The 13,014-nt window shown below is 39.4% G+C and overlaps 1 protein-coding gene across 1 annotated transcript in view; it reads left to right on the top strand.

Annotated features, from left to right (window-relative positions):
• USH2A (usherin) overlaps nt 1-13,014 on the top strand; it is a 558,840-nt gene that overhangs the window by 428,465 nt on the left and 117,361 nt on the right. The window contains exons 51-55 of the mRNA XM_075204257.1: nt 3,724-3,947; nt 7,095-7,305; nt 8,980-9,177; nt 10,976-11,127; nt 11,496-11,694. Coding sequence (XP_075060358.1) covers nt 3,724-3,947; nt 7,095-7,305; nt 8,980-9,177; nt 10,976-11,127; nt 11,496-11,694 — 984 coding nt within the window. The remainder of the gene's footprint in view (nt 1-3,723; nt 3,948-7,094; nt 7,306-8,979; nt 9,178-10,975; nt 11,128-11,495; nt 11,695-13,014) is intronic.

Genomic DNA, 13,014 nt, shown 5'->3' with positions numbered 1-13,014 from the left:
TTTGAGGTCAATTGATCTAGGTAAGAAAATGACTTCATGTTTGGAGAGCTACAGAGGAATGTGTGCCAGCCTGAGACCTGCTTGTGCCCTGAGCAGACAGTTCATATAATGTCATTGCCCCTTGCTCTATTAGGCGTGCCCGTGATGTCAAGTGCGAATCTGGTAGACCATTGTCACACCGCCCAGCAGATCTTCGGTAGACCATGGTCACACCGCTCAGCAGATCTTCAATTGACCATGGTCACACCGCCTCGCAGATCTTCAGTAGACCATGGTCACACCGCCCAGCAGATCTTCGGTAGACCACGGTCACACCGCCCAGCAGATCTTCAGTAGACCATGGTCACACCGCCCAGCAGATCTTCGGTAGACCATGGTCACACCGCCCAGCAGATCTTCGGTAGACCATGGTCACACCGCCCAGCAGATCTTCGGTAGACCACGGTCACACCGCCCAGCAGATCTTCAGTAGACCATGGTCACACCGCCCAGCAGATCTTCGGTAGACCATGGTCACACCGCCCAGCAGATCTTCGGTAGACCATGGTCGCACCGCCCAGCAGATCTTCTCCATCATGTATGACCATGTGACAGTATGACTTACACAGACTTGCAGCATAGTAAGTGGTGCCTCCACTGTGGAGGGCAAATCCCTGATTGTATGGGGCTACAAATTCAGTCACTTTGCCAATGGCACCCCATACTATCAGGCGCCCTTGGCTGTTGCCCCGTCAGGCTGTAGCTTTGGACAGCAGTGCTACCACTGACCTAAACCATTCTGAGGTAAGAATATCTCCAGGACGTCCTCCCCACAAATGCAAATAAGTCTTTCTGAATCGATTGTCGACTCCTGGGCAATGGCAATCATGGGTAACCTTGTTATCCAATACCCCACAAAATGTGTTTTTTAAAGCACAACACCGGCTTCTACAGACACAGATTCAACTGATATCTCAACTGGACAATATATAACATACCTCAATGCTTGGACATTTCTATGTTAGAAAAAAAATTGCATGCATTATAAAAAACAAACAAAAAACTCTAATGTTTTGCTGTTCAAGTAATTGTCAGGTCCTGAACTGATTTTGTTGTTTGTCGTGGTTGAGCGGCAAACCCCCCCTCTGATGTTAATAGATCAAAAGACAAGTGCTACAGTACATGTGATAAATTAGGCAGAGGTCAGAGGCTACGCAATGCAGTTTTACACAATCCTCTACCGCTGCATTTTCAGCTCATTCATGCTGAAGTGATGCACTCTGGGAATTATGACCAAAACTCTGCTCTCCAACATCTGCTCTCCCTAAGTGAGTTAGTGCATGTCAGACATCTTTATGTCAGAATATTGCTGTGATGGATGCAGTCTTCAGAAAATGCTGTATAAAAATCTGGTGTGCCGTTCTGGCTATTAAGTGAAATTACTATTTAAATTAATAGCGCTGTCACAGTTTATCTGTGCAAAGAATGAACGCTGATTAGGGTATTAAGTAATTAGCAATTTATCACACTGTAACAAGGTTGATAATAATTAAAAAAGTAATGGTTTACTAAAGAAACTAGAAAGGGAGTCACTTTGTGTTTTGCGACTGGATTCTTGGCTGAAATTTCAGATTCTGTCAAAGACAGAATTTTATGTGAAGGGCTGAATCTTTTATTTTTTTATTTTTTTTCCCAAGCTCCAACAGTTCATTATGGAAATTTGAGCTTGCCTGTCAGAAGTCCCTTAGAGCTATCAGGATGGTGTTTATGAGCTTTTGAATTAGGTCACTGTTTGCATATGATGCATTGCTTGATATATGCCATAAGTGTAATCAAATCTTGGAATAACAAACATCATACGCTGAGGTAGGTCGTCAAAATGCATCCTGTCTAGAGAAGTGCATGTTGTGTTATAAAGTACTGCGTGAACAAAATAAATACATACAATGTTTGAGGTGACACATGCACAAACACTGTGGTAGATTTATCAAACTTTCTACACAAAAAACAAAAGTGGAGGTGTTGCCCATAGCAGCCAATCAGATTCTAGCTATCGGTTAACTAGTACATTCTAGAAAATGAAAGCTAGAATCTGATTGGTTGCTATACGCAACACCTCCACCTTTTAGAAGGTTTGATAAATCTACCCCTGCCATATTTATAAAGAAGGGAGCATAGGAAATGTGTTGCCCTATGTATCAGTGTGAAAAATGATGCGGAACTTACCTGAAAAGGGGTGGGGCTTATTCAATACAATGATGGGCCCCATAAGCAAAATTTGGGGGGACCTGGCGACCCAATCCATCTTCTGCAGGGGACTGCACATGCATAGTAAAGCCCTCTTAGGACTTCATTGTGCATGCTGCGAGATTATAGTGTGTGTAGACAGTGAACTATCGCAGTTTTAAGTCTGAGATGTTCCTTGGGGGCAGTGTTCCTAGATACTGTCATTTTAATTTTTTTGATTTATGAAATAAAACTACTGGAGGTAATTTACAAACAGCAAATAGGTCGCTCAGCAACGCAAATGCCGCTTTGGACCTGCTGTGTGACTGGGTTTGAGCAACTATGTCCCCAGGACATGTAGGTTTGCGGAGGAGGTGACGGAATAGCATCACACACTCCCCTCCTACTCCTCATCACGTGACGTCTCCTCCGGATCTCCCCAAAGGAGAAGTTTAAAAATTTGGCAAGTATGACTTTAATGTCCCATGTGACAGCGCTAAAAATGTAGAATGCTGAGGATTTCTTTACTGATGTGGCAATGGAAAGATGCTCCTAATGCAGTTAGATCAAAATGATACAGTAAACTATGAAGGAATAGACAGGACACACTGAAAGCTGATGGTTTTTCCTGAACACCCCACACATACACACACATAAACACACCACTGGCGTAATGGATGTGAGATGTTGGTGACTATTATCTGTGTACTGTCCGTCACAGGGATAGACCGACTTTTAGCCAATCAGTGTGATAAGAGATAGACCAACCTGTAGCCAATCAGTGTGATAGGACAGTCACAGGGATAGACCGACCTGTAGCCAATCAGTGTGATAGGACAGTCACAGGGATAGACCGACCTGTAGCCAATCACTGTGATAGGACAGTCACAGGGATAGACCGACCTGTAGCCAATCAGTGTGATAGGACAGTCACAGGGATAGACCAACCTGGAGCCAATCACTGTGAAAGGACAGTCACAGGAAAAGACCGACCTGGAGCAAATCAGGGTGATAGGACAGTCATAGGGATAGACCGACCTGTAGCCAATCACTGTGATAGAACATTCACAGGGATAGACCGACCTGTAGCCAATCAGTGTGATAGGACAGTCACAGGGATAGACCGACCTGTAGCCAATCAGTGTGATAGGCCAGTCACAGGGATAGACCGACCTGTAGCCAATCAGTGTGATAGGACATTCACAGGGATAGACCAGCCTGTAGCCAATCACTGTGATAGGCCAGTCACAGGAATAGACTGACCTGTAGCCAATCAGTGTGTTAATGTCCCTGAACTAACTGGTACACAATTGAACTGGGGACACCTAGAAGTGCAATTTCTACATTGTAAAATTGGATACTCTTTTGAAAACAGTTGTGTTTTATTCAGTATAGATAAACTTCTATCTCTAAAACAAAAAAATGTACAAATAAAAGACAATAACAAATATTTTAACCAGCACCTCCTGCTTTGACATGTCCAAAATTTGTGTTTTCATGTGTCATTGTGTCTTGTAGAGATGTCCTGCTGTGGCACCGACTATGTGAATCCGTCAGAGTCTACATGCTGCTCAGGATCTAATGGACAATTTAAAGCACATCTAAAGTTAAATAATGGGATGCCATTAAAATGCTGTGAAACTGAGCTGATTACTGAAGAGGAAGAATGCTGTAAAGGAATTGGATATAATCCAGTGACTCATGTTTGTTCTGACAAGCCATCGACAGAAAGCTTTACCATGGTAATTAAAGAGAGCCATTTCTTTGCTCAGAGAGATAAAATGTTTTTTTAGAGCTGTGTGAGATATCAGTGGTGTCACTAGCACTTTTTGGACCAGAATAAAAAATGTTACCTCATGGGGCGGTATTCAGTGGCTCATACCAGCACAAAACAGCATATAGTATCATAGCCAGGATGGCTGGCAAATTTTAGCCCAGAGGGCTCAGCTCAGCTCAGCTGCCTATTAGGAACATTTTAAGGGATATAATAGCCCACTATGGGACCAGCCCAGGGGGCAAATGCCCCCTTGCCCCTCAGCCCAGCCTGCCCCTGAACATAGCACAGTGCATTATTGTACACACATTATAATGGTCATAGTACAAGATTGTCCAGAAAGATTAAAATTCCTATTTGTTATCTATTGCAATGGGTAAAAAATGCCCACCTGTCTGTTGTGATAACTATTTATTCCTCTTATGTTTTAAGTAGCTGCAGTTGATATTGGACCTATACATATATATTTCACTTTTACTCTGTAGTCAGGCCCGGCGCTCCCATTAGGCAAGGTTAGGCACTTGCCTAGGGCGCCGGGCTCTGGAGGGCACCTGGAGGGCGCCACAGAATAATAAAAGACTTTAAAACTGTGCAGCGACCGCTGACCATACCTGTCACGGCCGCCGCACAGCATCAGATGCACGGGGAGGGGGGAAGAGGCTATTTTGTCACCACCGCCGCCTCTCTGCTCCGTCTCCTCCCCTCCACTTACTAGTGTCAGTGAGTGGAGGGGAGGAGACGGAGCAGAGAGGCGGCGGTGGTGAGACAAGGTAAGGAGAGGAGGGAGGAGGGGGGCGAATTTTGCGGGGGGGGGCGCCGCTTTTTTAAAAATGCCTAGGGCGCCGTGGACCCTAGCACCGGCCCTGTCTGTAGTCCTCAAAATCTACATATAGACCTGTGACTCTATAGTTCATTTGCTAGTTATTATCATTATTTATTTATTTAGCGCCAATCATATTCTGCAGCGCTGTACAGAGGACAGTTATCATTCACATCAATCCCTGCCCAGCTGGAACTTAAAATCTAAATTCCCTACCGCTCACACCCCCAACCACACATTCACACTGCGGCAGTGGCGGAACTACCATAGGTGCAGCAGTTGCCCATGGAGATAATAGGGCCCACTGCATGGCAGATGCAGTGGGTCAGGGGCCCTGGTTCCCTCCTACCGGGGCCCAAGTCTTGCTAGTTCCGCATCCGCACTAGGGTCCATTTTGTTAGCCAGTTAACCTACCAGTATGTTTTGGACCGTGGGAGAAAATCCATGTAAAAAGGGGACATCATGGAAACTCCACATATATAGTGCCGTGGTTGCTATTAAATCCATTATGCCAGCGCTGTCAGACAGCAATGCTAACCATAGTACCACAGCACTACCAATAGTTGCATAAATAAAATACAGTGGGGCTCATTAGCAAACCAGAAAAGAATGTGGTCCCACAGCACATTTAATTTTGCGCAAATTTACCTCCTTATCATATAGGTGCACACTTACTTTCTGGTTCTTGGAACATCCCAGAAAATCGCATTTATTTGTGGGCTGGAAATGCACACGGTGGAAAGAGTAAAAACATCCCTTCAAAGCCCCGCCTACTGTCATTTTAGGACCACCCCTTCTGCAAAAGATATTTACTTTTCCAGTATCAGATGCGATCCAATCTAAATATCAAATTCAAGTAGTGGGAAAAAAATGCTGTGTGTCTCCCCCCCACTGACTAGGGAACACCCTTGTAAATTTGTCCTCTACACCCCTTGAGTCTCCTTTGAACAACTTGTCCTGCAGAACGAAATCTACTTTTTTCATGACTGTATGGTACAAAGCGCACCCAGCTCCATCCATTAGAAGATGCAATTTTTGTTGCCCTCAACAAAGCCCTAAACCATATTGCCAAAAAATGGGTGCATTTAGGCAAAAATAGGTACATCATAAAACATAACCTACCTTGACCTTCATATGAAACTGAAAAAAAAGATGCTGGAACATATAGTAACCAATCAGATTGTAACTTTAATTTCCCAATTGTAAAGCGCTACAGAATTTGCTGGCGCTATATAAATAAATGTTGATGATAATGATTGATGATTATATTTTAGGAAATTAAGTTTAGTTTATACGTGTTGCAGTATCATTGTTTGTACTGTTACCTGTGCACCAAATTTCATAAGTTTCTCCCATTAAGTGATAAGAATTTCTGGCTCATTTTGATCAGTGTATCTTTCTGTTACATGTTTCATATATAGATGTGGAAAGACATAGGGACCTTTTTATCAACCACTAAATCACGCAGAAACGCCTGTTTCCGCATAGTTTAGGCAAAATTAAGCTAATAGACCATTTAACAAAAGTTTAACACAGGGGTTATCTAAAATTAGAGGGGTCAAGCTTTTGGAGCTTAATCCCAACAGCTAACACCATATGAAGATGTCGTTAGCCGTTCTAACCTATGGGGAGTGCATTACCAGGAGAGGGATCTTCGGATCCCTTCCAGGCAGCCTTCGTGCTCTCCCCTCCCTCCTCTCGCAATTTGTACTCTGAGCATGTACAAAGGCCAGGTAATATCCTGGAAGTAAACTGATCACTTTACTATAGACTATTCGCCCGGGAAAGGCTCAGATTGAAACCACTGTCCCGACTGAAGGATTTTTGTAAATAACCACGTCAAATCATTTTTCATCATTGGGAATATTGGAAGTGCCTCATGAATATTGCCCATGCCTCATGAATATTGCCCATGCCTAATGAATATTGGTCCTGCCTCATGAATATTGGTCGTGCCTCATGAATATTGGTCATGCTTTTGAATATTGGCCGTGCCTAATGATTATTGGTTGTGGCTTATGAATATCAGTGTGTGCAGGCCACAGGGACTATTCAATCAGTCTTATTCGGTCCACAATTCTACCATTCCTGGTATAACATATTCCATGTATTTGTTTTTATTTCCTTGCTTATGTTCGCATTTTTAGATCTTTTATTTTTCCACATTTTCATGCTGGAGAAAGGATTTAGATGTGAAGTTTAACTTAGTATTAGTTGTTATCTATCAAAAATACAATTTGTTTATGAATTTCTCTGTTTGATTAGAGTTTCTTTTTGTTTTTCATTCTCTACCAGGAAGAAAACTGCCATTCAGGTATTTTATGTCCGTGGTCAACGTCTTCTAGTGCGTATTGTGGAGATTGCCATTTTAATTCTAGTACAGATTCCTGTTTCTGGGCAAAAATTAGCATAAATGATAACTCAAACCAGCTGGAAGACCACACTATGTGTCTGTCTGATGAGGAAATCATTCACACCGGAGGAGCAAATAAATATTTTTTTACTGGTAAGATCATTTTAATGATGTTACTTAATTACCAATAATGTCACATGAACAAATATCTAGTACTCTCTTTCATAAGTGTGACAACATATGAAAGAAGATATATTTAATTCCTAATAACTTTGGAGCAGTAAATGATTGAACCAAGAAGTAAATACACAAACCGGAAACATTTCGGACTGCGAACACTTCCAAGACATTGGACCAGTGGCTCTTTAATGCTTATATGTGACAGGTCTTCTGATGTAAATTTGATTGAAAATTTGGAAGTCAAATTTTGATGAGTAAAATTATTTAAAATAAGCATGGAATTAAGATGGGAAATCGGAGGTGAGAATCAGTAAAATGCTGCAATAAAAGTTATTACTAAATAAAGGAACTACAAAGCTTAAAAAGGATTTTCACACATTTTTATATTGACTCCCAATCGATAATAAGATAATTAGCACACTATTTTATTACATTTTCTACCATTTCTTGGTGAGAAAATCAATTATATATAGTAGTTATATATAGCATGGGTATTTATAATCAATCTACTTTGGTTATATATAATCTACTTGTGAGCGAGAGATTGCGCACAAGTAAAATAAATGATCTGGACTTGCCTTTTTCCACTTCCTTTCCTTACCTATTCACTTAACCCCCACACACACACGTTGAAAAATAAGGTTAGTTAAAAGTTTACATAAAATCTTGTACAGAACGTTCAAAGTACGTTCTCAAAGCATCCCTGCAGCATAAGGTACTGGGCCTGATTCATTAAGGAAAGGAAAGCAAAAAAAAGAGTAACTTTGCACCTTGGCAAAACCATGTTACATTGGAGGGGGATATAAATTTAAATTTTAGGGACAGATTTATAGTTGGGGTAGGGCATGTCCTAGATCAACTTTAAATTTCAGTGTAATAAGGCTATCGAGTATTTGTGTGCTAGATGAAAAAACAGCCAGTATTTAACTTATGTGCAAAATAATAAAATAATTTGCACCCCTTTCATTGTAACATGGGTTGTCCAAGAGAAAACATACTCATTTTTTTTGCCTTACTTTCCTTAAGGAATCAGGCCCACTATGTTCGTAATGTTAAACAATAATATTTTTTCATTATTCAGGGTATGTAAGTTAACAGTTTATTGTTTGTGATAGATAATGACTTTCTTCTAGTGGCATTCTTAATAAAAAAAAGTATTTAAATTTTATATTAATTTCAATTGTATGGATTAAACATTCTAGCACTATATAACTTTTAAAAAAATTATATGGTGCTAGAAATGTGAATATTTTTTATTTTATTTAATAGCTTTTATTTTGCATTATTTTATTAGTGTATCGCTCTGTAGGTCAGAAAAGACCCTGGTAGACTGTGTGTGTGTGTGTGTGTGTGTGTGTGTGTGTGTGTGTGTGTGTGTGTGTGTATATTTATATATATATATATATATATATATATATATATATAATTTTTATTTATTTATTTTTTAATTCTACACCACCTGTTTGTTTGATCCAATGGCAGCTGACTTCTTACAACTTCTTTTCCGTATTTAAAAGAAAACATTCTTGCTACATTATATATAATTTTATCGAATATTTGCGCTTCTCTCTGTTTAGATCTCCTTGTTAATATCACAGTACGTTTTAAATTCTGCACCTGCTTAATATCAAGTGTTCTGTTTTCTAGATATCAGTCTAGATCCTTATACTACCTATGAATACCGAATATCAACCTGGACAAGTGTTGGCTATGGTCTCAGTAATGTGAGCAGAGTTACTACCAATCAGGATAGACCTCAGGGGACAAGTCCCCCAAGGTGGGCCACAGTGGCCAATCGTAAAGATGTGATTTCTCTGAGCTGGCAAGAACCCTCCAGATTGAATGGTAAGACTGAGCATGTTCCAAGTTCCATATTAGGATTCTAACTTTTTTTTAATTAAATAGTGTTTTTTATGTGCGAAAAACTACCAAGGCAGCCAAGGTACACTGCCACATCATCATCATCATCATCATCATCAACATGTATTTATATATCGCCAGCAAATTCCGTAGCGCTTTACAAATGGGAACAAACATTAATAAAACAATACTGGGTAATACATACAGACAGAGAGGTAAGAGAACCCTGCTCACAAGCTTACAATCTATAGGACAATGGGAGTTTAAAACACAAGGACATGTGCTACATCATATTGCACAATGGACCAGCTAGAACGCAAAGGTAAAAGTATTGAGTGGGCTGTGTGTGTAGCAGTGTTGGTCAGAGAGTTGTTGTCTTGCGTTAGCAGTGTAGAGGTTGGTAATAGGGTAATGTAGGGAAATTAAGATGGTGGTTGAGGAATATCATAACCTTGTCAAGATAATTTTAACAACAGAAAAGTCACCTTAGCCCAGAGATAGTCTGCCACATCTGGAGAGCCATGGGTTTAATAATAGATGAAGTAAAATAAACTCAAATATATTGAATGAATGAATGAATGAATATATATATATATATATATATATATATATATATATATATATATATATATATATATATATAATATATAAATGCTTAGTGGCGTCTGTGTGTGTGTGTAAAAAAAAAAACAAGTTGCAGTGCCACCTGCTGGGCAGAGTTATACACTGACCTACTAAATTCTTAGTGTGTGTGGGGAAAAAAATTCAAAAAGGGCTGAAATTTGTAGGGCTCAAACTCATTTTCGGGAGGTAATTTTACCTCATGAACACACATGTGTAGAGGCGTGCGTTAGTGTGTGTGTGTGTGTGTGTGTGTGTGTGTGTGTGTAAAAAACTATTTTCTCAGAAAGGGCTCATCCAATTGACCTGAAATTTGGTATACTGACATTATTTGACAAAAAAATTAGAATAGTCAAGTCAGTTAACTTCCATCATCCCCCCTTTCCCCCGTGGGAGGGGTAGTAAAGGCTAAATTTACAAGTTGAGGGGTCAAACTCATTTTCGTGAGGTAATTTTACCTCATGAACACACATTAAAAAGGGCGCTTGCGTTGGGAAGTAACGATCTTCCCCTGAGGAGGCCTGGGCTAGGCCCAAATGCATGACAAGAACATTTTTAAGACCTTAAGTATCTTGATTTGATTAGAATGCATGAGTATCATGCACGGGTTAACTTATATGTATATATATATATATATATATATATATATATATATATATATGAGTGTGTGTATATGTATGTTCTTTTTCCGTTGGTTTGTTTTTATATTGTTGCCAGTTGTTGTTTTAGTTTATGATCATATAAAAGTTGTGCACTTGTTGTCAATACACATGTAGTAATTGGAGTGCAATTATTCCTAAATCATACTTCAGCCTGTAGGTATGCCTACATTTAGGGAAAGTAAGTACTGTTTATAGAGAACGTATCTCCATCCCTATTCAAATTCGTATCTTAAGAAAAGTTTGGATTTGAATACAAGCGGAACTGCGCAAAAGTTGCGCACACTTTTTAAACACGGAAATTACACCCATTTTGTGTTTCGACGCGAATCCGTTCCTTACTGCCTTATACGGTACACACAGAGAGCGCACTGCATGCTGGGAAATCTTCACTTTTAAAAATGGCTCTCCCCACACTCACAGCCAGTACTGACCTCGTTTCTCTTGGGAAGGGATACGTACGTTGAATGCACATTGTTCACATGGATGTGATCTTTATGCAGGTATTGTTTATTATGTTCTTCTGCGTGATGGATTTGTGCAGTTTAATGGATCAGAGCAAAGTTTTGAAGATCAAGGCGGGATCCAGCCATTTAAAGAATACACCTATCAGCTGAGAGCTTGCACTGTAGCTGGGTGCTTAGACAGTGCAAAGGTTTGTTCCAGAATTCACCTTATGATGGGCCATAGAGATATTGAAGCTGTTTTTAATAATTCCATTTTTTTTATAAAACAATGTTTTGTAAGTTGATGTAGCCTCTTGGAAAATGGAATTCACTTTAATTATTGGATCCTTTTGAGATTTAATTGACTGGTAACTTCACGAGCTGTGTGATGAGCATATATTGTAGCCTAGTATTCTATTGCTGCAGACCTGCAGTTGTGCTCTTTAAATATGTATTATTTTTTAAATGTTATTTACATAGCGCCTATATATAATAATGAACAAAAAAATATTTAAAGCTTAACATTTTTTACAGTACATTAATGTGTTTTGTGTTTGTAAACAAAAAAATTAAAAAGGTGATTGCAGCCATTGAACAAGGAGTTCCCGAAAATGTTTCTCCGGCCGCCATTACGACTGTGAGTGCTACAGCATTGCATCTCAGTTGGACGTCTCCGAAAAGAACAAATGGTAACATCAGAGAATATCAGATCCACCAGGTGGATAAAGGACTTATCTATAGCAGCACTTCGGGAAAGAAGCAGTATACACTATCAGGTATGTGCAAATAAATCCTGGGGAACATGTACAGCAGCCAAGTACAAGTCTCCAGTTGTGGGTAACTTTGGCCTGGACCTAGGGCGGCAGAGATGCAAGGGAGGCTGGCTGTCTTTCCTTCCATACTGTCTCTTTTTAATGTATGCTTTGCAGCATCAAACAGATCATTTTATTTACTGGTGGAATGGGTGTGTTAGAGTTGGGTGCCATGGATCACCTAGGGTGGATGGTAGTCTTGTTGTACGACAAACGCTGTAGCTTACTGGCTTTCCTTCAATGCCTTAAGTACCTTACAGCTGGTTCTGTGAGCTCAGTAGAGCTGGACCGTGGTCACAGACTAAGGGGTATATTTACTAAACGGCTGGTTTGGAAAAGTGGAGATGTTGCCTATAGCAACCAATCAGATTCTAGCTGTCATTTTGTAGAATGTACTAAATAAATGATAACTAGAATATGATTGGTTGCGATAGGCAACATCTCCACTTTTTCAAACCCGCCGTTTAGTAAATATACCCCTAGGTATGGTTATTATAGGTCACTAAACATAGGCACAAAGTAATAATAGACTTTTGTAGGGTCATTCACCAGATATTGCTTATAGTGTCTGATGTACTCTGATGTCACATAAAAGAAATTAACACACATAAAATCATTTAGCAGTCCTCTAGAAGGTTACTGACAAATACGGTTGCTTGCAAAAGTTTTCCACCCCCTAAAAAGTCAACAAATTCATCTATAATACATAGGACACTTACGCAGATTGTTCCACAATGCATTTTTATTGCAAACTTGAAAGTCAATTTTCAGAATCATAATTCATTATTTGCCTGCAGATTTATTTATTTTTTCAAAAAACTTAAAACTGAGGTCCTTCTGAGAAAAGATGTAAGTCTGGTCATAATATTTCTAATTTACAAGTTAGTTTCTATTGAAACATTTCGAAATAGTAAGAAAAATGAAAACATTTAGCAATAGAAAATAAATTAAAAACATTTAGAAATAAAACATGTAAAATAATGCAAATATTTACTAAAGTGTTCAGTACTTAAGTAATAATAAAAATACACTACATGTCTCACTTTTCAGAGTAATGTGTAATCACATTACATTTTATGAGACGCTGAAAGACTTTATTATGATTCCTGTTAGGCGTCGTCTTTGTCTGTTGTAGCAGAAAGTGGAGGATGCTACCATTAGGCATAAACAACGTGCTTATTTTAATTACATCAAAGCTATGGATATATTGTCCCATAAATGGTTTGTGGGAATTGTGGTAAATGTGCTTGTCATGTGAAATCCATAAATTGCTTATAATCCTCT

The sequence above is a fragment of the Mixophyes fleayi genome, chromosome 3, assembly GCF_038048845.1.
Source record: "Mixophyes fleayi isolate aMixFle1 chromosome 3, aMixFle1.hap1, whole genome shotgun sequence".
NCBI classification, from domain to species: domain Eukaryota; kingdom Metazoa; phylum Chordata; class Amphibia; order Anura; family Limnodynastidae; genus Mixophyes; species Mixophyes fleayi.
Note: the sequence above shows the minus strand (reverse complement) of the source record. Positions and strands in the feature narration are given on the sequence as shown.